The sequence below is a fragment of the Cotesia glomerata genome, linkage group LG7 (assembly GCF_020080835.1).
Source record: "Cotesia glomerata isolate CgM1 linkage group LG7, MPM_Cglom_v2.3, whole genome shotgun sequence".
Classification (NCBI taxonomy): domain Eukaryota; kingdom Metazoa; phylum Arthropoda; class Insecta; order Hymenoptera; family Braconidae; genus Cotesia; species Cotesia glomerata.
In genome coordinates, this window is record NC_058164.1 from 25,168,770 (window position 1) to 25,196,365 (window position 27,596).

Here is a 27,596-nt window from a genome sequence, read left to right on the forward strand (position 1 = left end):
GTCTAAAATGTTTAAGTATAATAATTAACAATTCAGGGACTTTGAGTATTTACCATTTCAGAAGCTAAAAAATAATCTTATGATATGTAAAAAGTATAAAATAAAGTTAGTAAATCTCTTTAATACAAAAGCACCGTCAATATTTACAAAGTAAAATGGTGAATTTTAAACGCAACGGTAAAAATCAAACTCAATTGTTGACTTGTTTGGACTGGTAAAATGTATGCTATTTTAAAAGTATACTTTTTACTGTTTCAAATGTTAGCTTCTTCCAGAGTGAGTATTCTCCCTCTCTTTCATCTGAGTTCCTCTTCTCCTCATAACATCGACTATATATTGAAATGGCAATTTTACTGTTTGAAACTGCCTTAAGATGAAAGAGTCGTTACTTACTATAGTGACAGCTACTAATCACTTATTTTGGATATTAAATTATAAATTGTGGCTTTCATACTTGCTACATTAAGTTCTGTAATATTTATATTTTTGCCAATAACCCTGATGTCCCTTTTACTGTTTGAAACTCCAAAATGTACCGGAATCCGAGTGAATATTACAGTTTACTTTTTTTCCGTGTGCTATGGAAAAAGCAAACTGTGTCATACCAGTCAGATTCATGTCAAGTAATGATCAATTGTTAAAATTACCATTTCAAAACAGTAAAATTGTGATTTTACTATTCACCTCTTATAATATTTACCATTTAAACGTTACAATATACCCTTTACATGGAAGAAAATACTATTTCAAACAGTAATATTTAAAGCTATTTAAATGTCTAAAATGTTAAAAATATAATACTAAATAATTCAGACTTTGATATTCATCATTTGGTACCTAAAAATGTTCTTATGATATGCAAAAAGTAGAAAACAAAAGTTAGTAAATTTCTACTGACAAGCAACGTCAATATTTACAAAAGTAAAATGGTAAAATTTTAAAACACAACGCTAAAACTGTAATTATTGGATCTGAAGCTTGGACTGGTAAAAATGTATATTTTAAAAGTATAATTCTTTACTGTTTCAAATGTTAAATTCTCCCAGAGTGAGACCCTCCTTCTCTTTCTATCTGAGTTCCTCTCTTCTCCTCATAATATCGACTATTATATATTGAAATGGCATATTTACCAGTTTGAAACTGTAATTTTTAAGATGAAAGAGTCAAAGTTATTTAATCATAGTGACAGCTACTAATCACTTATTTTGGATATTAAATTATAAATTGTGGCTTTTAGTACTTTCTACATTAAGTTCTGTGAATCATTTATATTTTTCTTTTGCCACACCCGATGTCCGCTTCTTACCAAGTTTGAAACTGTAAAATTAACCGGAATCCGAGTGAATATTACAGTTTACTTTTTCCGTGTACATGGAAAAAAGTAAACTGTAAATAATACCAGTCGATTCATAATAAGTAATGATCAATTGTTAAAAATTACTATTTCAAACAGTAAAATCGTGATTTTACTATTCACTTTATAATATTTACCATTTAAACGTTACAATATACCCTTTACATGGAAGAAAATACTATTCCAAAAAGTAATCTTTGTTATGTAAATGTCTAAAATGTTTAAGTATAATAATTAACAATTCAGACTTTGATATTTATCATTTCATATCTAAAAATGATCTTATGATATGTAAAAAGTATAGAATAAAGTTAGTAAATTTCTAACACAAGCAACGTCAATATTTACAAAGTAAAATGGTAAATTTTAAACGCAACGGTAAAAATCAAACTGTAATTATTGACTTGCTTGGACTGGTAAAATGTATATTTTAAAAGTATAATTTTTACTGTTTCAAATGTTAAATTCTTCCAGAGTGAGACCTCCTTCTCTTTCATCTGAGTTTCCCTTCTCATAATATGGACTATATATAGAAATGGCAATTTTTACTGTTTGAAACTGTAATTTTTTAAGATAAAAGACTCGTTATTTACTATAGTGACAGCTACTAATTACTTATTTTGGATATTAAATAAGAAATCGTGGCTTTTATACTTTGTCCATTAAGTTCTGTAATATTTATATTTTTGCCACCCCGATGTCCGCTTTACTGTTTGAAACTATAAAAATTAACCGGAATCCGAGTGAATATTACAGTTTAATTTTTTCCGTGAATAATTATTCACCTTAATTTTTCTTTATTATTTTTAACCTCAACTTAAAAATCAAAACTTTCATTTTAAATTCCCAAAAAATGTCCCAATTTCAAAGTTAGTAAATAAAAATCTTTCACCTATCAGCCGAGCAGTTTTCAAGAATTGTTAGCCGGGCATGAATGAAACCGAGTCTGAACATGAATGGGGGCATCAGGATCCGTAGCGTGTCCGGAAACCTCCGTCTATCGTCCAGCATCTTTTATATTTTCTTGTTCTTGGTTTATTATTTTATTTTGACTCTTCTTTCTTTTCTCCTCTCAACTCCATTCTCCATTCCCTATCACTCCTTTTTATCGGGAGTAATTTGGGGCTACCAAAACACCGAAAACATAACCCATAACACTAGCTTGGATCCTTTTGGAGCACTTTATCCATTATCCTCCATTGATTCGTGCCACCAATTTAAATGTGACGAAAGACTTGATCAATTTCCGTTACTTCTACAATTGTTTTATTCGATTTATTTAAAGCGACATTTTTTTTCCAGGAACTTGTGGAAAAAAACTGCAAAAAACCGGAAATGTTGATTATCATTCTCGATTGTTGATAATACGGTGTGACCATTTACGATTATAGTTGTCTTTTGCGACGGTTCCAAGAGACGTTTAGGTGACTACTCACTTCTGGCTGCTTCGAAAACGACAAAATAAATAATTAAATAAGAATAAGGACCGGCAAGGGGTCAGCCGAGCCAAAGATACCTTCTCGGATCCTCTGCCCTCTCATTAACTTATATTGTAACAACTGTCTTTTGGGAACACATCCGAAAATCTCAGCTAAGAACCGGTATTCTTTTTTTGGAACCCCCAAATTGGCTTTGTTTAGATTCTGGCATACCATTATTATCAGGGCTTCGTCTAAGCTGCTAGTTCACGGTCTATTGATTTTATTTTTTTGGTTTTCAAGGTTAAAAAAAATATTTGGGTCAAAAATAAGAATTTTTTAAAAGTTAAAATTTGAAAATCTTCAATTTTTTGATATTTTAATTTTATTTTGCAAATATCTCAGCTTCTATTGGTTCAAATTAATTCAACAAATTTTTATTTGCAAGCTTATTAAATTTCCTACAAACTTTATTTGAAACATTGTTTAATATTCTTATTATTTCATAAATTACAAAATTTTTAATTTAAAAAACTTCAAATTTTTAATAATTGAATTTTTGATCCGACTTTTTGGTCTTATTTTGCAAATATCTCAGCTTTTATCCGTCCAAATTGGTTTTACTAAATTTCATTAGAAAGCTTATTAAATTTCCTACAAATTTTGTTGAGAACATTTCCCAATATTATTAATATTTCAAAAATTAAAAATTTTAATTAAAAATCCAATTTATCGATTTTTAATTCTTGATACGACTTTTGGTCTTATTCCTTAAATATCTTAACTTCTGTTGGTTCAAATTGATTCAAAAATCTCATTTGAAAGCTTACTAAATTTCCGAGCAAATTTTGTTCAAAAATTTTTCAATATTGTCATTATTTAAAAATGACAAAATTTTAATTAAAAAACTCCAATTTTTCGATTTTGAATTTTGAACCGGCTTTTTGGTCTTATTTTGCAAATATCTCAGTTTCTATCCGTCAAAATTGATTATAATAAATTTCATTAGAAATTTTATTAAATTTCCTACAAATTTTGTTAGAAACATTTCCAATCTTATTATTATTTCAAAAATTACAAAATTTTTAATAAAAACTCCAAATTTTTAACAACTGAATTTTTGAACCGACTTTCTGGTATTATTTATTAAATATCTTAGCTTCTATTGTTTCAGAATTAATTTAAAAAATATTATTTAAAAGCTTATTAAATTTCCTACAAACTTTGTTCAAAAACTTACCCAATATTATTATTATTTCCAAAATTACAAAATGTTGAATTAAAAGACACCAAATTTTCAAGTTTTGAATTTTGATCCGACTTTTGGTCTTATTTTGAAAATATCTCGGCTTCTATCCGCCCAAATTGATTGTCATAAATTTTATTCGGAAGCTTATTAAATTTCCTACAATTTCGTTTAAAACATTTTTAAATATTATCATTAATCATTATTTAAAAATTTACAACATGTTGAATTTAAAAATTCCAATTTTTCAGTTTTTGAATTTTTATCCGACTTTTCGATCTTATTTTGCAAATATCTCAGCTTCTATTGGTTCAAATTGATTGTAATGCATCGCATTTAAAAGCTTATTAAATTTCCTACAATCTTTGTCTTAAAAGTTCCTCAATAAAGTTATTTATTCAAAAGTTACCAGTTGTTAAACCTTAAAACTCAAAAATAGATTTTTGAATCACTAACTCCATTTTCAAATCTTATTTTCAAATTTCTCTGCTTTTATCCAACCAAATTAATCAAAGTAGGACCCGTTTGAAAACTCATTAAATTTCCTACAATTATATTCCAAAATTTTTATAATAAAATAATATTTATAAAAATTCCAAGCTTTTTTTCAAAACCCAAAAATGATAGATTTGCTTTTTTGGAAAAATTTTCTAATTTTATATTGCAAAGAACTCAGCTTTTATCCGTCCAAATTAATTGTAATAAATTTCATTTGAAAGCTTATTAAATTTTCTACAAATTAGTCAAAAATTTTTCTCAATAAAATTATTTATTTAAAAGTTATCAATTGTTAAACTTGAAAACTCAAAATTATAGTTATTATAAAAACCGTCAAATTAATAATAATAATAATAATAATAATAATAATAATAATAATAATAATAATAATAATAATAATAATAATAATAATAATAATAATTTTAAGTTAATTTCTGATTTATTATTATTGTTATTATTATTATAAAAACTGTCAAATTTTTCTTATTAATAAAAATAAAAATAATAATAATTTTAAGTTAATTTTTGATTTATTATTATTGTTATTATTATAAAAACTGTCAAATTTTTCTTATAAATAACAATAATAATAAAAATGATAATAATAATAATAATAAAAAATCTTAGAGGTTGTAAGTTGTAACGTTTTTAGCGGAAACAACGGAAGTTGATGAGTTCGTAAGGTCCAAGTGAATTATTAGTAGTATATATATGATAGAGTAAGTAAGGGTGTTGGTATGTGTGATGTACATAAAGAAGCTGGTAGTAAGCATATAGATATAGATGTACATATACTTTGGGTGAGTAATATCTCCCTTTACAACCTCTGGACTTTACACTACCTCTGGACTCTCGACGAGGGACTTTGATGTGTTATTTAATCCTTAATAATTCCCGGTGCTTTTGTTTTGGTAACACGAAAAAATCCGTGTACTGGTAACTGGTAACTGGTTGCCCGGCGTCTTATTCCAAGCCGGTGGATTATAAGGAGATCTCGCCACGGGAAGTGGATAAGACAGAGACGGACAAAGTGATGATGAAAAAAAAATATAAAAATAAATAGGGTTGAAGATGTTACGTGATCCACGCTCGAGAGCTCATGGATTTAACTCATATTTTCTTTCTCTTGCCACCTTCTTTACTCCTTTTTTCGCCCAACAAAGTCTTTATTATTTTTATATTTTTTCAGACGAAATTATTGTTTATTGTCCGGCTTATTTTTACATACTCATTTTGTTTCTTCTTTCTTATTCTTTTTCGTACTTTTGTTTCAACTCGAGTTTATTTTATGTTTCTTCTTTGAGTTTTTGAATTTTCTTTTCATTTTTTTTTCTTTTTACTAATTCATCTTTTAAAAATTTTTTTTTATAATAGTATCAAAAATTTATATTATCTTCATAAATATATATATATATATATATATATATATATATATATATATATATATATATATATATATATATATTATTAAGAAAATGAGCAAAAATTTTGTGGCTAGAGTATTTATATGATAATATTGATTTTTAGGGTTAAAATTAGTATCATTGTAAAAGTCTTGACTTGAATTTGTCCCTTTTCATGGATTCATATCATTCTTATCAATACTCAATTTAAGATGATAAATATTTTGGCTGCATTTAAAAATGCTTTATCTCTAGATACATAATTAAGAAATGACCTTATCTTATGAAATATTGACATTTTTAAAGATATAAAGCTCACCCGATGTTACACTCATCAATACCTTTCATTTGAGTACCGACATCAATTTTTCATATATTGATAAATTTCATATATATGTATAAATGAAAAATATATCAAAAATACATGTAGGTACTCAAATGAAAGCTTTTGATGAGTGTAACATCAGAATGAGCTTAGATTTTTAAAAACATCCATATTTTACAAATTACAGTGCAATTTAACAATGTATAAGATACATTATTAAGAAATAACCTTGTATCTTGTGAACTATTGACACTTTGAAAAATATAAGCTCGATGTTACACTCATCAAGAGCTTTCATTTGAGTACCCACATCAATTTTTCATATATTTTATATATTTATATATATTATATATAGGTATATATGAAAATATATCAAAATGCATGTGGGTACTCAAATGAATGCTCTTGATGAGTGTAACATCGGGATGAGCTTATATCTCTAAAATATCAATATTTAAGAAAATACAGTGCAATTTAACAATATATAAGATACATAATTGAGAAATGACCTTGTATCTTGTGGACTATTGACATTTTTAAAGATATAAGCTCACCCCAATGTTACTTTCGTGGAGACCTTTCATTTAAGTACCCACATCAATTTTCATATATTTTATATATTTATATATATGTAAATATGAAAATATATAAAAATGCATGTGGGTACTCAAATGAAAGCTTTTGATAAGTGTAATATCGGGATGACTTTATATCCTTAAAAAGTCAATATTTAAAAAGTACAGTGCAATTTAACAATATATAAGATACATAATTAAGAAATGACCTAGTATCTTGTGAATTATTGACATTTTTAAAGATATAAGCTCATCCTGACATTACACTCATCAAGACCTATCATTTGAATACCCACATCAATTTTTCATATATTTATATATTTTATATATATCTATATATAAAAAATATAAAAAATGCACGTGGGTACTCAAAGAAAGCTCTTGATAAATCTAACATCGGGATGAGCTTATATCTCTAAAATATCAATATTTAAGAAAGTACAGTGCAATTTATCAATATATAAGATACATAATTGAGAAATGACCTTGTATCTTGTGGACTATTGACATTTTTAAAGATATAAGCTCACCCCAATGTTACTTTCGTGGAGACCTTTCATTTAAGTACCCACATCAATTTTCATATATTTTATATATTTATATATATGTAAATATGAAAAATATATAAAAATGCATGTGGGTACTCAAATGAAAGCTTTTGATAAGTGTAACATCGGGATGACTTTATATCCTTAAAAAAGTCAATATTTAAGAAAGTACAGTGCAATTTAACAATATATAAGATACATAATTAAGAAATGACCTAGTATCTTGTGAATTATTGACATTTTTAAAGATATAAGCTCATCCTGACATTACACTCATCAAGACCTATCATTTGAATACCCACATCAATTTTTCATATATTTATATATTTTATATATATGTATATATGAAAAATATATAAAAATGCACGTGGTACTCAAATGAAAGCTCTTGATAAATCTAACATCGGGATGAGCTTATATCTCTAAAATATCAATATTTAAGAAAGTACAGTGCAATTTATCAATATATAAGATACATAATTAAGAAATGACCTTGTATCTTGTGGACTATTGACATTTTTAAAGATATAAGCTCACCCCAATGTTACTTTCGTGGAGACCTTTCATTTAAGTACCCACATCAATTTTCATATATTTTATATATTTATATATATGTAAATATGAAAAATATATAAAAATGCATGTGGAGTACTCAAATGAAAGCTTTTGATAAGTGTAACATCGGGATGACTTTATATCCTTAAAAAAGTCAATATTTAAGAAAGTACAGTGCAATTTAACAATATATAAGATACATAATTAAGAAATGACCTAGTATCTTGTGAATTATTGACATTTTTTAAAGATATAAGCTCATCCTGACATTACACTCATCAAGACCTATCATTTGAATACCTACATCAATTTATCGTATATTTATATATTTTATATGTATGTATATATGAAAAATATATAAAAGATGCACGGGGGTACTCAAATGAAAGCTCTTGATAAATCTAACATCGGGATGAGCTTATATCTCTAAAATATCAATATTTAAGAAAATACAGTGCAATTTAACAATATATAAGATACATAATTGAGAAATGACCTTGTATCTTGTGGACTATTGACATTTTTAAAGATATAAGCCCACTCAATGTTACTTTCCTCGAAACCTTTCATTTAAGTACCCACATCAATTTTTCATATATTTTATATATTTATATATATGTATATATGAAAAATATATCAAAATGCATGTGGGTACTCAAATGAAAGCTCTTGATGAGTGTAACATCGGGATGAGCTTATATCTTTAAAAACGTCAATATTTAAGAGAGCACCGCGCAATTTAACAAAATTCATTATTTAATAAAGCAAAATTTTGTTATTGTTATTAATAAAAAAAATTTGACTGTTTCAATAATAATAATAAATCAAATTTAACTAAAAATCATTATTATTATTTAAAAAAAAATTTTATCTTCAGTTCAATTTATTAAAATAATTTCCAACTTATTAAACAGCTCCAAGAAATATATTTACAGACAAGAATTTAAAGAATTTCCGGAAATTCTTTCTTTTACTTTTCCTACATTGAATAAATTTAAATTGTTTTTTTTTTTTTTTTTTTTTTAAGTTAGAAAAAAATTTTCTTATTTTTCTTTAATAAGTATTTTAAAATTATCATAAACAATATAATAATTTCTGATTAAAATAAAATCAATTAAATTTTTATCTTCTACTTATATTATAATAATAACAATAAAAATTATCTTAGTAATGAAAAAATAAATAACAGCAAACAAAACAGTTAAAAGAATTCTTAAGAATTTGTCTTTTATAAAGACAAAATAATATTGTTAGAGATGATTTACAAAGTCACGATTTTAACGGAACTCCTATCCCAATCCCGAGAGTGTTTTTCCATCATCTTAGACATCAACATCAACATTTCTCGGGTTTACCGTTTACAGAGCGGCGGCTAAGCCACCCGACCTTCAATATTTGTCAAGATTATTTAGTCATCAGATAAAACGAGCTAAGCCCCCACTGTTAGTTCTTCAGTTATTTAGCTATTTAATTATATAATATTACTTAATTTTCGATCTCAATCTCAGTCGTGGTTCTGTAATTCACAATCTGGCCAGGAAGAGGGGAGCAGGATCGATTGAGAAGGAAGAGGGGAAGGGGAGGGGAAGAAACGATGAATGAAGATCTCTCGAAACTAGGCTTTGGACGAAAAAGTTGTTATAAAGGCTCAAACTCCGAAAGGGATAAAAAAAAAAATAAGAAATGGAGTAAAGACGGTTCTTGACCAATGGTCTGGAACTCGGCAGCCCGTGGGAATTTATATTACTCGGAAATTAAATTGATATTCTTTTTATTCCCTTTTTTTGGTAAATAACATTATATTTAATGACCTAGTTAATTTTATAGAGATTTAGAAGTACTTTTTTACTTTTGTTGGAGATCTAGCGAAGATAACTCATCTTTTTCTGGAGGAAAAAAAAATTATTGTCATAAAATTGTATAAATTTAGATTATTTTTATTAAAAATTAGAAAAATTTATTTTTTTTAAGGAAATTTTGACCAAAATCAAATTTTATTAAAAATTTATTTTTTTTTAAGGAAATTTTGACCAAAAATCAAATTTTATTAAAAATTAGAAAATTTATTTTTTTTAAGGAAATTTTGACCAAAATCAAATTTTATTAAAAATTAGAAAAATTGATTTTTTTTAAGGAAATTTTGACCAAAATCAAATTTTATTAAAAATTTATTTTTTTTAAGGAAATTTTGACCAAAATCAAATTTTATTAAAAATTTATTTTTTTCGGCTTTTCTCGGCTTCGCCTCGGCCAACAATTACATGTGATCTGAGACTTTTCTTATTTTACTGGCCTAGGTATGTAATATACTATTTCTTAGTAGTTTTATGAACGTAGACTTGGCGCGATTTTTTTTTACAGTGAAACTGTTTTTGTTCAGATTTTAGTATTTTTTGTAATTATAATAAAAATTTACAATTGGTACCAACTTAAATCTCGCGTTGGCTGAATTTTTTATAGCAAACTATCCTCTTGAAGCTACAGTTTATGTAAAAACAATTCCAGCGCACCCTGGCGGATGTAGATGCAAGCTGTGAAATGTATTTTTTTAACTGTAGTTTCCCATCTATTGGAAGATTACCATGAATTCTCGAATTATTTAGTCTGTGGCATGTCACTTACATAGAAAAAATCAGGATCGAAATTTTTGAGCTTGCTATAGTTTGTGCTGAGAAAATTTAATAATTTCAAGTAGATTAATTGTTATAATTGAATATAATTAATTAATATCAGTAAAATAAAGCATGAATTACTGGTATAATATAAAATTTAGGAACAAGAAGTACCGTAGAATTAAATAAAATTTTGCAACCTCAAAATACCGTTCTGCTTACAGTAAACACAGTCGGTAGTCTCGCGCTCCATTTACAACGAATTTGAACGGAACTTGGCGCCAGATTCTACCGAATCTGTGGATCCACCTTCCTCTGAGGCGGCGCTGCAATCGCTCTCAGACTTAGCTGTATAAAAAATTACACATTTTGGTGATCAGTTGTTGCTCAATTACAGTTTATTCTAACAACACTTTTATACAATTATCATTATAATTTAATTTTATCCAATTAGTTAAATATTATTTGTAAAATTGTACTTTAATGACATTCGGAATTTTTTTTTACTATTAGCTATTATTTTATATAAGGTAAAAGCCCCAATTATTGACGGGGGTCTAAATATTGACACCCTAAATTATTTTTAAATATATTAAATTATCTGTAATAAGAATAACGATCAAATAAATTTTTATTAAATTCTAATTAATTAAAAAATTGAAAAATCACATTCAGTTCAAAATATTAAATATTAATTATTAAAAAAATAAAGTTACCACCAGTTCATCAAATCAGCTTACGAGCGTCTATTTTCTTAACAACTTTGGTTAGAAAAGCATTTTTTAACTGCCGAGTTTAAATTAATTTTTTCATGTAATTATATGATCTATTTTTAATTAACAATATATGAAATATTTATAAAATTAAATAATCGAAATTAATTGTATGCTTTACGATATTTAAATAATGGGAGTCAATAACTAGTTCATAATTTTTATGGTGAATCCCATATTGACAGCCAGTCGACAGCGCTATGACGCCTTTTTTTTTAAGTATAAAATACGTTATATGCGCGATTATATTCAAGGCTTTTAACTGTCAAATAACTCGGCGTGTTTTAGTGTTAAATAAGTTTTTAAATAAATTGTTATATTTTTCATAATAATTATTCATTCATAGAAATTATTATTAATTAACTTTAATAATATTGATTACTTTATATCAAGTTTTTGATAAATAACAATATAACCAAATGATTCGACGCATGTGCAGTAGGGGCGTCAATAATTGGGGTTACGGTACGTCAATAATTAGATCAATCAATTTTTTAACCCGTCAATAATTGGTGTATCCAGATCATATATTTAATTATTTAAAATTAATTAGTAAATATCACTGATTATCATTTTAAAAAAAGAAATTGATTAGTTAAAACATTACTGAAGACATTACCACAAACAAAATTCATCGATATTTATATTTGATTGCTTAAAAAAAATGAAATCATAACTTTGTCTCTTATAGCGTCAATAATTGGGGCTTTTACCTTATATTTTCGAGTAAAATAACCGAAAAAAATAAATTAAATCAAACAAAATTAATTAAACATTCAATCTTATTAAAATCTAGTTTTTCAGTAATATAAAACCTATAAAAATAATTTTTCTTTGATGTGACCAAATAAAAATTCTAAGCTGCATTAATTTTACTAAAAAACTTTAAAAAGTATTGCTGTTATTTATAAATGCCAGTTGCGACGGATCAATTAGCTAAGATTAAGATCTCCGTCGGCAAAATTATTAATCACTTAAATTCTCTTCTTCTTTTTCAATGTTGCGATTAGCGACGCGTGCTTAAAAATAAAAACTAAAAAATCCAACAAACCGAAAAGGCTATCGCGGTCTAGCTAAGCCGCAGTATTTCCTTAATTCTTCGGTATATCCGTTCAGGATGTCAGTACGATAGTATGCAAGTTTAAGTTTAAGTTTGAGCGATAACCATTCTATTCCTTCGAATGTGCTAAAATTTCTTGGAAAAACGCCGTCAGTGTTTCATTCGAAGCTTGGAGGAGATTAAAGTTAACTAATTGGAAGTATTTAGGGTGAAAAGGGTTAAGACGAAACCCTCGTTATTAATTCACTCAACTTCGGATCACCCCAAGGACTAAGGGCTCTTTTCTTAGAGGGTGTTTACCAGCTAATTACCAAAGTGTCATACACACTCTTAACACAACAACCAACCCTTATGATTTCTAGCTTGTAACCCATCATGGTTTTTTATTTTTTTGGATGACTTCGCAAAATTAAAGGAAAATTTTTTAATTTGTGGAAAATTCAACTTTAAATCCTAAATATAATCTTTTTAGATTTTTAATTTATAAGAAAAAATTTTCAACCAAAAATTAATTGAATTTTTAGATAAAAATGCATAAAAAGTTGTAATTATTATAAAAATTTTTTTGTTAACTTTATTAATTTTTTTTAAATAGTAAATTCTGTAATTGAGCAACAACTGATCACCAAAATGTGTAATTTTTTATACAGCTAAGTCTGAGAGCGATTGCAGCGCCGCCTCAAAGAAAGGTGGTTATCCATAATTTATAGCTAAATTTGTCATTAAAGACAAATTTGGGAACTCGGGAAATAAAGGATAAAGGGGGAAGGGGAGACCTTACTCAGTAGGAATTTTTCGGTAACCGAAAAAATAATTCAGACAGCCCAGACCGGGACTCGAACCCGGATCGTTTGATTTACGCGCCAAAGGCTCTAACAGTTAAGCTATCCGAGACACAATAGTACTAAACCTTGGAGAAATTTTTACTAAAAAGCCGGTTAATTTTTTAGCAGTTTAACATTTTATTTTACTGTAATTTTTAATATTAAATAAAAAATAATTATTCATCTTAATTTTTCACGTTTATTATTTTTAACCTTAATACCACCCTAAAAATCAATAGTACTGATATTTTTACACTGTCGTGAATAATTATTAAGAAATTTAGGATTTAAATGTCCCACTGTCATTTTCACGGTGATTTTTAAAGAAAATTATTACGAAATAAATTCAGAATATTTACGGCAATAAAATAGAAAAATTACGGTATATTAACAGCATTTAAACCGTAAATGTAACGCATATTTACTGTATATCTGCGGCACTATTGCAGCAAAAAACCGGAAAAGAAGATCCCTACTTTCTATTACCGGCAAAATATCAAAAATATGCTGCTTTACTACTATTTTTTAATAGCTTAAAATTTTTCTTTATAATACTATAAATAATCATGAATAATTTTTAAGAGGTTAATAAATTAATTTCTCTGTTGTTATTATTATTATTATTGTCATGTTTTTAGTCCAAACCGGGATTCGAACCCGGATCATTTAGTTACGCGCCGAAGAAGGCTCTACCGGATTGAGCTATCAAAGAGACACTATCCGTCCAACTATTTACTCAGTCACCTAATAAGACTCACCGAGTAATAAACACAACCGAATCCATCTTATGGTAGAAAGCATTATATCTTTAATTATATCAGGTATAATACGCGGCAAGAGTGCAGTATATCTTTGATATTTTTACCGTAGAAATATGATTTTATTATTGTTAAATCATAGTAATATTATAGTAAATACATCTATTTTTTACGGTAAAAGTTCTAGAGTTTTACGGTAATTTTATCGTATTATTTCTGAACTTTGCAGCAAAAGTACGGTAGAAATGCTGTATAACTATAGTAAAAAAAACTGGCCAAAATGACCACAGAAAGACCGTATTATTTCAGAATTATAACGGTAAATTTATGGTAAGCGCATTAATACCGAAAATTTACGGTATTTCAAAAACCGCGAGGGATAAATTTTAATGGTTTTATATTATTAAAAAACTAGATTTTAATAAGATATTTAATGAATGTTTAATTAATTTTGTTTGATTTAATTTATTTTTTTCGGTCATTTCACTTTAAAATATATATAGAATAATAGCTAATAGTAAAAAAAAATTCCGAATGTCATTAAAGTACATTTTTACAAATAATATTTAACTAATTGGATAAAATTAAATTATAATGATAATTGTATATAGTGTTGTTGGAATAAACTGTAATTGAGCAACAACTGATCACCGAAATGTGTAATTTTTTATACCGCTAAGTCTGAGAGCGATTGCAGCGCCGCCTCAAAGGAAGGTGGATAATCCCAATACTTGTAGAAATTTTTACTCAAAAAACCAGTTGATTTTTCAGTAGTTTATTATTATATTTTACAGTGATTTTTAATATTAAATCAAAAATAATTATTAACCTTAAGAATTCTAAATTTTGCTTTTGTCACACAGAAAGAAAAATTTCTTGACTGGAGAACAAAATTCTAAACGGAAAAAAGTAAACTGTAATATTCACTCGGATTCCGGTTAATTTTTATAGTTTTAAACAGTAAAGCGGACATCGGGCTGGCAAAAATATAAATATTACAGAACTTAATGTACACGGAAAAAAAATCCTATGAAAAATTACTATAGTAACATTGTAATCCAGGACTAGACTTTCAGTACCTCGATTTTTACGATGCTGCCGTCTACAGAATACAATTTGAATTATTGAAAATTACGATGTTATTTAGTAAATTTTTATTCCGTAAGAGCAAGTGAATAAGGACGCATACTATATGTTTTAATAAAAGAGAGACAGAGTCTAGTAGTTTGCGACGTCACCACCGAAAGATGGCCAACTACTGTATCGAGGGTCTTATTATGTGACTGAACAGAAACTTTAGATATTCCCTCCGATAGCGTGAGGGGGTAAACCTTGGACTTGAGGCGGAGAGGACACCGGGTTCGATTCCTGGAGGATACAGAATTATTTTTTCGGTGACCTAAACTTCTTTTTAATTTGAGTGATAGAAATTTACGATGTTGCATCGTATAAATTACGATGTTTGAGTTCTGGTCCGGCACTGCAATGTCCTATACTAAAAATTATGATATTTTCATTGTAATTTTTTGTACAATTTTCTTTCCGTGTAGAAAGTATAAAAGCCACAATTTATAATTTAATATCCAAAATAAGTGATTAGTAGCCGTCACTATAGTAAATAACGACTCTTTAATCTTAAAAAATTACAGTTTTAAACAGTAAAAATTGCCATTTAAATATATAGTTCACATTATGAGGAGAAGGGGAACTTAGATGAAAGAGAAGGAGGTCTCACTCTGAGAGAATTTAACATTTGAAACAGTAGAAATTATACTTTTAAAATATACATTTTACCAGTCCAAGCAAGTCAATAATTACAGTTTGATTTTTACCGTTGCGTTTAAAATTTACCATTTTACTTTATAATTATTGACGTTGCTTGTATTAGAAATTTACTAAATTTATTTTATACTTTTTACTTATCATAAGATCATTTTTTAGCTACGAAATGATAAATATCAAAGTCTGAATTGTTAATTATTACACTGATAGAAAGATTTATTTGTATTAAATAATACTTATTAATAGTTAACAAATTAATTATAAGAGACCACTTTTTAGTACTAAACAAATATTTCTTAGTATTTAAAATGATTTGTTTGTATTTAATAAATCTGATATTCATTTAGTAAATATTAATAAATCTTTTTAAATACTAAGAAATATTTTTTAAGGACTAACAAATGGCTTCTAATAAATGATTTGTTAAATATTAACAAATCTTTTGAACTATAAACAAATCCTTCTATCAGTGTATACTTAAACATTTTAGACATTTACATAGCAAATATTACTGTTTGAAATAGTATTTTCTTCCATGTAAAGAGTAAATTGTAACGTTTAAATGGTAAATATTATAAAGTGAATAGTAAAATCACGATTTTACTGTTTGAAATGGTAATTTTTAGTAGTTGATCATTACTTATTATAAATCGACTGTTATTTATAACAGTTTACTTTTTTTCGTGTAATATTCACTCGGATTCCGGTTAATTTTTATAGTTTCAAACAGTAAAGCGGACATCGGGGTGGCAAAAATATAAATATTACAGAACTTAATGAAGAAAGTATAAAAGTCACAATTTATAATTTAATATCCAAAATAAGTGATTAGTAGCTGTCACTATAGTAAATAACGACTCTTTCATCTTAAAAAATTACAGTTTTAAACAGTAAAAATTGCCATTTAAATATATAGTTCACATTATGAGGAGAAGGGGAACTCAGATGAAAGAGAAGGAGGTCTCACTCTGGAAGAATTTAACATTTGAAACAGTAAAAATTATACTTTTAAAATATACATTTTACCAGTCCAAGCAAGTCAATAATTACAGTTTGATTTTTACCGTTGCGTTTAAAATTTACCATTTTACTTTATAATTATTGACGTTGCTTGTATTAGAAATTTACTAACTTTATTTTATACTTTTTACATATCATAAGATCATTTTTTAGCTACGAAATGATAAATATCAAAGTCTGAATTGTTAATTATTATACTTAAACATTTTAGACATTTACATATCGAATATTACTGTTTGAAATAGTATTTTCTTCCATGTAAAAAGTAAATTGTAACGTTTAAATGGTAAATATTATAAAGTGAATAGTAAAATCACGATTTTACTGTTTGAAATGGTAATTTTTAGCAGTTGATCATTACTTATGATAAATCGACTGTTATTTATTACAGTTTACTTTTTTTCGTGTAATATTCACTCGGATTCCGGTTAATTTTTATAGTTTCAAACAGTAAAGCGGATATCGGGGTGGCAAAAATATAAATATTACAGAACTTAATGTAGAAAGTATAAAAGCCACAATTTATAATTTAATATCCAAAATAAGTGATTAGTAGCCGTCACTATAGTAAATAACGACTCTTTCATCATAAAAAATTACAATTTTAAACAGTAAAAATTGCCATTTCAATATATAGTCGATATTATGAGGAGAAGAGGAACTCAGATGAAAGAGGAGATCTCACTCTGAGAGAATTAAACATTTGAAACAGTAGAAATTATACTTTTAAAATATACATTTTACCAGTCCAAGCAAGTCAATAATTACAGTTTGATTTTTACCGTTGCGTTTAAAATTTACCATTTTACTTTGTAAATATTGACGTTGCTAGTATTAGAAATTTGCTAACTTTATTTTATACTTTTTACATATCATAAGATCATTTTTTAGCTACGAAATGATAAATATCAAAGTCTGAATTGTTAATTATTATACTTAAACATTTTAGACATTTATATATCGAATATTACTGTTTGAAATAGTATTTTCTTCCATGTAAAAAGTAAATTGTAACGTTTAAATGGTAAATATTATAAAGTGAATAGTAAAATCACGATTTTACTGTTTGAAATGGTAATTTTTAGCAGTTGATCATTACTTATTATAAATCGCCTGTTATTTATTACAGTTTACTTTTTTCCGTGTTATAAATTGAAAACGCTATCCTGCTGACAAGCCGCGTTATATCGTATAAATCCATACATATGTAAACTTTGTAACGAGCTACATTTTCTGACTCAGCTCGACAAACTGAGTCAGAAAATGGCTAAATTTTTTTAATAGTTGCGCTATAAGGACGGCTACAACAGTTAGATTTTCATAAAATCTACTAACAATTATCTTTATTTTTGACTGTTATTTCTAACCTTAATTCTCAAGAATCCTAAATTTGGCTTCACCCTTCTTCCTTAAAAAACCTTCTACCCCCTCTGCACGTCAATCCTCCATTTAGTCGCTAAACGACTCATCAAATTCCCGTCCACCGCAGCTAGAATTGCCTTGAAGAGTGCTTAACCCTAAGAAGATCATCATCAGATCCAGCTCCTCGACAATTTCCCCGGTAAAAAGGTCCCAGCACCAATTGGCAAGAGCCTCCTGAGCCTCCTGAGCCTCCTGAGCCTCCTGAGCCGCCTGAGCTTCATTCTGACTATAGCTATACATCATACAGCATTCCTCCTTGAAGCTGTCAGGCACGTGGGAAAGGTTTCTGTCCCTTGTTGGGTAAATAGGGTCCGTTCGTGCGTAGGCATTCCTTGTTCTCGTGCACGATGTTCATCTTGCAATAGCAAGTGATAGCAAACTTGCCAGTAAGTGCACCCACCCGTAACCACTACCGTTTTCCAGTAGGTCCACGGAATGAGTGCTTAGCTTTGATAATCCAAGAGTGTTAGTGTTGCTCATTCCCGAGCTCTCGATTGCTTCTTGATCGAGGGCACGGGGATCTTATGATGGAGTGAAGCATAAAACAACTGGTTGGATGGCCAGAATGTACAATCAGTGTGATTGTTTGACACCCCATAATCAGAGTCCTTACCCCTTCCAAGTTCTATCAGCTCCCACTTCTTTGCTCACCTCATTTCTTAGTCAGTTCTTCATTGTTTTATTGCTTATTCTTAGTCTTGCTTTGTCTTCTCTTGGTTTGTCTCTGTTGGATATTATTTTCTCCGTTTGGCCACTGCTCATTACCCCCGATCACGACTTGAATAGGCCGTCCGTAGCAGCAAAATCCAGCTTTAACATCTTAAGAGAAGGAGAAAACGAGAAACGGACACGGTTGTAATATAAAAGACAGCGTAATTTGTTTTTGTTGGTTTTGTTTTGATTATTTGCTCTGTTATGTTCCTTTCGCCGACTGATAATCGACTGAACAGCACCCAACAATTGTTATCCAGCCCAAGGATGTTTAGTTTAGGCCTCCCTAAATTGTCAAATAAAAATGGGTGATGAAAAAAGGCGTAATTGAGGTATCCAATGATTCTTAGGGTCCAAGAAATCGATTTTCGGCAATTGGTGTCTGGATTATGTTGATGGAATGAATTTGCAGGGTCAAAGAGGTGGTTGCAACGCAAAAATTAATTAAGAAACCGCTGGGAAACCAGAGCAGCTAAGAAAGTCAAAAGAGTCACCAAACTTGGGCTACCTTTGGTTTTTTACCGCAGAATGGCAACACACCCGCAAGGCTAACAAACTAACGAGCCAATTACACTGGGCTTGCCCAAAAAAAAGAGGATCCTAGTTGTCAGAGGTTGCCTGGTGAAAACCGCAGCGATAGCTCCTTTTTATCAATAAGAAATCACCTAGGGCGGATTAATCGCTGGGATTTAGAGGGTTAACCGCGGAATTAAGTGAGTTTCGGTGATTAAGAGGATTTTTATCAAGGGAGCTGAAGGGAAAGGTGTTCAAAGATAGGATTTTGGGGCCTGGGGGGTCGCTTTTGGGTGAGGAGTTGAAATTGGGTGCTATATTTTAAGAGCGGGATCATAAATCCTAGATTTGGTGAAGGGTCTTGGTAGAAATTGGGGTTTTTGATGGTAAGTTTTGAGTTTTGGGGTTTTAGGGGAAATTTTGGGGGATATTAATATTTTTAAAATATTTTGAAAGAATTAAGGTGAAAAGTAACTTCAAGATTTTTGTTGCAAATAAAGAAATAATAATACAAATTTTTGATATTATGAAAAAATTATTGGTTCTATTGAAAAATTTTTGAAACAAAATTTCTAAATTTAATTTTGTGAAAAAATTATTTCTTATAATTTATTTAAAAAGAACAATATTTTCTCTGTAATTTTTAAATAAAAATTCATAAAGAAAAGTTCAAAATTTAGTTTGTGATTCATTATAAATGTTTCTTTTGGAATAACGGTGAAATTATTGATTTTTAAGGAACAAGAGACATTATTTTAATAAAATTGAATTTTGAACAAGTTTTCTTAGATAAATTTTTTGATAGGATAAAAATTTTTGGTGTAATATTCAAAATTTAAGCTATTTATTTTAAAATTGAAGAAGTTGTTTCAAATATATTATTGAGAGAATAAGCAAAATTTTGTGGCGAGTGTATTTATGTGATAAAATGGGTTTTTATGGTTAAATTTGGTATTGCTGGAAAGGTCTTGACCTGGAATTGTGCCTTTTTGAGGTTTCATATAATTCTCACCAATAGTCAATTTATGATGATAAGTATTTAGGTTACATTCGAAAATGCACTATCTCTAGATACATAATTAAGAAATTACCTTTTATCTTGTGAAATATTGGCATTTTGAAAGATATAAGCTCATCCCGATGTTACACTCATCAAGAGCTTTCATTTAAGTACCCACATCAATTTTTCATATATTTATATATTTATATATTATATATATGTATATATGATAAATATACCAAAAATGCATGTGGGTACTCAAATGAAAGCTCTTGATAAGTGTAACATCGGAATGAGCTTATATTTTTAAAAACGTTTATATTTAAGAAATTACAGTGTAATTTAACAATATATAAGATACATAATTAAGAAATTACCTTGTATCTTGTAAAATATTGACATTTTAAAAGATATAAGCTCATCCCGATGTTACACTCATCAAGAGCTTTCATTTAAGTACCCACATCAATTTTTCATATATTTATATATTATATATATGTATATATGATAAATATATAAAAAATGCATGTGGGTACTTAAATGAAAGCTCTTGATGAGTGTAACATCAGAATGAGCTTATATCTTTAAAAACGTCAATATTTAAGAAATTACAGTGCATTTTAACAATGTATAAGATACATCACTAAGAAATTACCTTGTATCTTGTAAACTATTGACACTTTGAAAGATATAAGCTCATCCCAATGTTACACTCATAAAGAGCTTTCATTTGAGTACCCACATCAATTTTTCATATATTTTATATATTTATAAATATTATATATAGGTATATATGAAAAATATATCAAAAATGCATGTGGGTACTCAAATGAAAGCCCTCGATGACTGTAACATCGGGATGAGCTTATATCTTTAAAATATATATTATATATATGTATATATGACAAATATATCAAAAATGCATGTGGGTACTCAAATGAAAGCTCTTGAAGAGTATAACATCGGGATGAGCTTATATCTTCAAAAACTTCAGTATTTAAAAAAGTACAGTGCAATTCAAAAGTCATTATTTAATAAAGCAAAATTGTATTCATTTATATTTCACAAGGCAGTCACGTAGTGACTGCAAGGTTGCTAGTACCTATTAATATATACTAATGTTTCCGAAAAAATATCTAAATAATTTTTTTATAGACATAAATTCCCCCCAATTGCATTAATTAACCCCAAAAAAGCTTCATGAATCCCAATTGCACATGTTGCAATTCAAAAACGCGAATTAGCATCCTTAAGAGCATAATTACCGAAAAGTTAAACAGAATAGCGGCCGGAGTTGAAATGTCGTGATTACGTTGAATTAGAGGGCTGCGAGCCGGAACGAGGTATCAAACTATTACCTCAAACCTTAGTTCGTTCATCCTCCTTGAAAGTTGCTTACCGTCGATCCTCGTAACCCTGCTATGCAGCGAGTCGGCGAGCCTTAATCGGCTGAAGATAATCAACAAACCAGCTAATGTACAAATGAGCGGCGTTTACCCGGCTCTCATCTTTCACAAAAGTAAATCTGCTGGAATTTGTACTCACCATTGTGCGGACTGTGCTTGTAGCAGTCTTGGTGGGTGGAGGTGCTGCTGGCGCCCAAGTGCCCCGAGTTGGGCGAGTCGTTTGGGTTCCCGTTGCTTACGCAGCTTCCATTGTTATTGTTGTTGTTATTGTTGTTGTTGTTGTTATTGTTGTTAGCTAGATGAAGGTGGTTCTGGTGGTGGTGCTTGGTGCGCCTGTAGGACTCCAGCTCCCTTAAGTGGCTCGTGAAGGAAGTAGGCGCGTCCAAAAAAGGCCGCTGGCCAATTCCTAGAGCACGGAATTGCTGATGTTGCTGCCCTGGAATCAGAAGAATCCTGATTAGTCATCAAAATTGCCACTTGGAACTTCTTCCAAGTTCCGAGGAAGCTGATGGTCATTGATGTATGTATGATGCATCCTGCATCTGGGTTTATTAGCTTGTAATGAGCTTTGTGACGTTTGATTGCCAATTAGCTTCGGGATCAATGCGATTGATTGGGATAATTAAGAATCTTCTCTATATGGCGTATCAGTTGGGTCAATAGCATTCCGCGAATTCCTTGTTCATAGTTCTGCTATTTCAATTTCATAAAGGAATTTAGGGATTACTTTAAAAAAATAGATTATTTTTCAATTCGCTATATTTTTTTAACTATTCGAAATTTTGATGGACATATTAAGTCATATCTGGTTTAATATGGCTTATTATGTCCAAATATGACACTATATGTCTCTGTAAGATCTAATTAATTTTTTTAGTTCTGGAAATTTCCAACAGGTGGCGCATGGTTGCTAAATTTGCTCCCTAAAAGAGAGTTAATTTTCAGGAGTTAAGTAATAGAATAAAAAAATTTTTTTTGAGTTATTTAATGAGCTTAATTATTTCTTTTAAGAACTACTAAATGAATTTTTATTACATATTAAAAATAAGTGTATAGAAAATTTAATAAAAAAATTTATTTTACTCTCATTTGCAGTTGAATAAAATTTTTTCTATTAAATTTTGGACATCGTAAAAATAAAACAGCTTAATATGTCCATATATATATATATATATATATATATATATATATATATATATATATATATATATATATATATATATATATATATATATATATATATATATATATATATATATATATATATATATATATATATATATATAACACTATATGCCTCTATCCGACCTAATATGCCCCAATATAGATTTTTAATAAATTTTAGTTCTGAAAATTTCCAACAGGTAGCGCATGATAGTTAAATTTTCTCCTTAGAGGAGAATTAACTTTCAAGAACTAAGTAACAAAATAAAAAATTTTTTTGAGTCATTCAAATAACTTAAATTATTTTTTTGACGAACTACTGAATGAATTTTTATCATATATATATGATATATTAAAAATAATTGTATAGAAAATTAAATAAAAAATTTTTTTTTACTTTTATTTGCAGTTTAATAAAATTTTTTCTATTATTTTTTGGACATCGTAAAAATGTCCAAATATAGATTTTTAATAAATTTTAGTTCTGAAAATTTCCAACAGGTGGCGCATGGTAGCTAAATATTCTCCCTAGAGGAGAGTTAATTTTCAGGAACTAAGTAATAAAATAAAAAAATTTTTTTTTAGTCATTTAAAGAGCTCAATTATTTTTTTGACGGACTATTAAATGAATTTTAATTATATATTAAAAATAATTGTATAAAAAACTAAATAAAAAAATTCTTTTTGTTGTTTGATTAAATCTTTTCTATAAATTTTTGGACATCGTAAAAATAAAATTTCAATTACGATTCCCTCATTAGCTTCCAGGAGGTTTATAAATAAACGCCAGCTAAAAGTATTAAAAAAAGAAAAAAAACAAACACGGGTTATCTAATCAAAAAAGTGTGGCGGTCGGTGACCGGAAACAGTGACTTTCCTCTTCACTTCTCTTTTGAACCCTTTCTCTCTGTCTCTATCTTTACACTTATACTTATCCTTTTCTTAGTATTGTTCCTACTTATACTTATGATAACCGAGGTACAATTTAAAATTGTATTTAGTTGTTAAATAGAGAGTCTAAAACACAATTAGAGTTGCGCAAGGGAAAGATGAGGCCTGTTTGAGGAAAAAATAAATAAAGCATTATTGAGGTAATGAGAGGTGACAGGTGCGTTGCAACAAATAATAAAAAAACGGCTTGTTGGAGTAACAATAGATTGTTTTGTCGTGACACCCGAATTATTCCCCAAATAGAAGAAAAGAATGAGAAGAAAGGTCTTTCTTTGGATTATTATTGGTGATATTATGGCGTGAGAAACGCACGCTTATAAAGTTGTAATTTTTATTGTTATTGCTCGGGCTTGCAATATGTTGTCTGAATTCTAAGCGACTAATTGTGCTTAATTTATATAAAAAATCCTAAAGTATACATTTTTAAATAGTGGGTTGTACTTTTTTACTTTTTTAAAGGAGAAGTTTGATTTTTAAATTTAAGTTTTGAAAATTTTCTTTAGGAAATTATTTTATCAAATTTTATTATTTAATTACTTTCATTATTATATCAAATATGGCAAATATTTATATCAAACCCCATTAGATCAGATTAAAAATTATTTATGGGTATGTTGGATCATAATAGGTCAGATATGATCATAAAAAATCATATCATAAAATATTAGAGTATATGTGACTTAATATGTCCATATACGCACGGAAAAAAGTAAACTGTAATATTTACTCGGATTCCGGTTAATTTTTATAGTTTCAAACAGTAAAGCGGACATCGGAGTGGCAAAAATATGAATATTACAGAACTTAATGTAGAAAGTATAAAAGCCACAATTTATAATTTAATATCCAAAATAAGTGATTAGTAGCTGTCACTATAGTAAATAACGACTCATCTTAAAAAATTACAGTTTTAAACAGTAAAAATTGCCATTTAAATATATAGATCACATTATAAGGAGAAGGGGAACTCAGATGAAAGAGAAGGAGGTCTCACTCTGGGAGAATTTAAGATTTCAAACAGTAAAAATTATACTTTTAAAATATACATTTTACCAGTCCAAGCAAGTCAATAATTACAATTTGATTTTTACCGTTGCGTTTAAAATTTACCATTTTACTTTGTAAATATTGACGTTGCTTGTATTAGAAATTTACTAACTTTATTTTATACTTTTTACATATCATAAGATCATTTTTTAGGTACCAAATGATAAATATCAAAGTCTGAATTCTTAATTATTATACTTTAACATTTTAGACATTTAAATAGCGAATATTACTGTTTGAAATAGTATTTTTTTCCTTGTAAAGAGTAAATTGTAACGTTTAAATGGTAAATATTATAAAGTGAATAGTAAAATCACGATTTTACTGTTTGAAATGGTAATTTTTAGCAGTTGATCATTACTTATTATAAATCGACTGGTATTATTTACAGTTTACTTTTTTCCATGTACACGGAAAAAAGTAAACTGTAATATTCACTCGGATTCCGGTTAATTTTTATAGTTTCAAACAGTAAAGCGGACATCGGGTGTGGCAAACATATAAATATTACAGAACTTAATATAGAAAGTATAAAAGCCACAATTTATAATTTAATATCCAAAATAAGTAATTAGTAGCTGTCACTATAGTAAATAACGACTCTTTCATCTTAAAAAATTACAGTTTCAAACAGTAAAAATTGCCATTTCAATATATAGTCGATATTATGAGGAAAAGGGGAACTCAGATTAAAGAGAAGGGGGTATCACTCTGGGAGAATTTAACATTTCAAACAGTAAAAATTATACTTTTAAAATATACATTTTACCAGTCCAAGCAAGTCAATAATTACAATTTGATTTTTAGCGTTGCGTTTAAAATTTACCATTTTACTTTGTAAATATTGACGATGATTTTATTAGAAATTTACTAACTTTATTCTATACTTTTTACATATCATAAGATCATTTTTAGATATGAAATGATAAATATCAAAGTCTGAATTGTTAATTATTATACTTAAACATTATAGACATTTAAATAGCGAATATTACTGTTTGAAATAGTATTTTTTTCCTTGTAAAGAGTAAATTGTAACGTTTAAATGGTAAATATTATAAAGTGAATAGTAAAATCACGATTTCACTGTTTGAAATGGTAATTTTTAGCAATTGATCATTACTTATTATAAATCGACTGTTATTTATTGCGGTTAACTTTCTTCCGTGCAGCTTTATATGGCCAATTATAATATTAAACCACATCAGATCAGATTTGAAAATTATTTATGGATATGTTGGGTCATATTAGGTCAGATATAATCATATAAAGTTATATAAGACCTAAATATAATCAAATCAAGCCATAAGTTAGATATGGCTATATTAAAAATTTGATATGGTCATATTAAACTCGATATGATCATATAAAATTATATCATAAAATATTGGGGTATATATGACTTAATATGGCCATATATGGCTTTATATGACTAATTTTTTTATATAAAGGCCTTGATATGGGCGGATAATTTTTTTATGAGCATATTAATGAGGTATAATATAAAATGCCATATATGGCATCACATATTGCCATATATGGCATCACATCTTGCCATATATGGCATCACATATTGCTATATAATATGCCACATAATATACTATATATTGCATCCCATATTGCCATATAATTTTCCATATATTACACAATATATTGCCATTTATTTTGCCATATATTAAATCACATATTGTTATATATTTTGCCATATATTACACCATATACTGCCTTATAATTTTCTTTATATTACATCACATATTGGTATATATTTGCCATACATTACATCATATATTGCCATATAATTTGCCATCTGTATAAATGCCATATTATATTCCATATATCTCCATATATTATGCCATATAATGTGTTATACGCGATACCATATAATATGGCACTTATAATACCATGCAATATGGCATAATGGAATGGATTTATGTATTGTGCCATATGATGACTTATAAAAAATTATATATGATCATATACGGTTTTGAAAAAAAATTTTTTCTTCAAAAATTGAAGAAAATTATTGTGAATTCGATTTTATGATTTTGAAGTAATATATTTATGAATGAAATAGTTAATTAGAATAATAATAATGATAATGATGATGATGATGGTGATGATGATAATAGAAAGTTGAACAAGGCGATTTCTAATGCCAGTAGCGTAAATGTAAGCATAAAATATAGGAAATGAGATGATCGAAAGCACTTGGAATTTGGGGCTCGCCGCGGGTTAGACACAAAAGAGCTAGTGCATTGAAATAGCGTAAATGGTCTTTACTATGTATCGGTAATACTGGGACACTAATTTTGTGCGTGCATAAAGGCAGAGCAGAGGAGAGAAGAGAGGGTATATACATGTATGTATAAAACAGCGGACTAAAATATCCTCCTGCACATGCACGGAATTCACGCGATCATCCAGTGCATCATCGGGCGCCATCTGCTCGATAATGACTTCCCCATTACCGCACCAATGACTTTGCCTGAATTATCGTCAGTTTTCAACGGGCTTTCCAAGCTCTATATATCCCGCGATGATTTACAATCTTCCGGTATCGGTTTTTTCATTTTTAAGGGCTTAATATATATATATATATATATGTATAATAATGACTAATTATTAAATTAA

General features: G+C 28.1%; 1 protein-coding gene across 2 annotated transcripts in view; it reads right to left on the reverse strand.

The window, feature by feature from the left end:
- LOC123269597 (protein lozenge) overlaps nt 1-27,596 on the reverse strand; it is a 115,472-nt gene that overhangs the window by 68,407 nt on the left and 19,469 nt on the right. The window contains exon 4 of one of the 2 annotated variants that reach the window (XM_044735431.1): nt 21,943-22,239. The exons of the other annotated variant lie outside the window; for it this stretch is intronic. Coding sequence (XP_044591366.1) covers nt 21,943-22,239 — 297 coding nt within the window. The remainder of the gene's footprint in view (nt 1-21,942; nt 22,240-27,596) is intronic. 2 annotated transcript variants of the gene reach the window in all.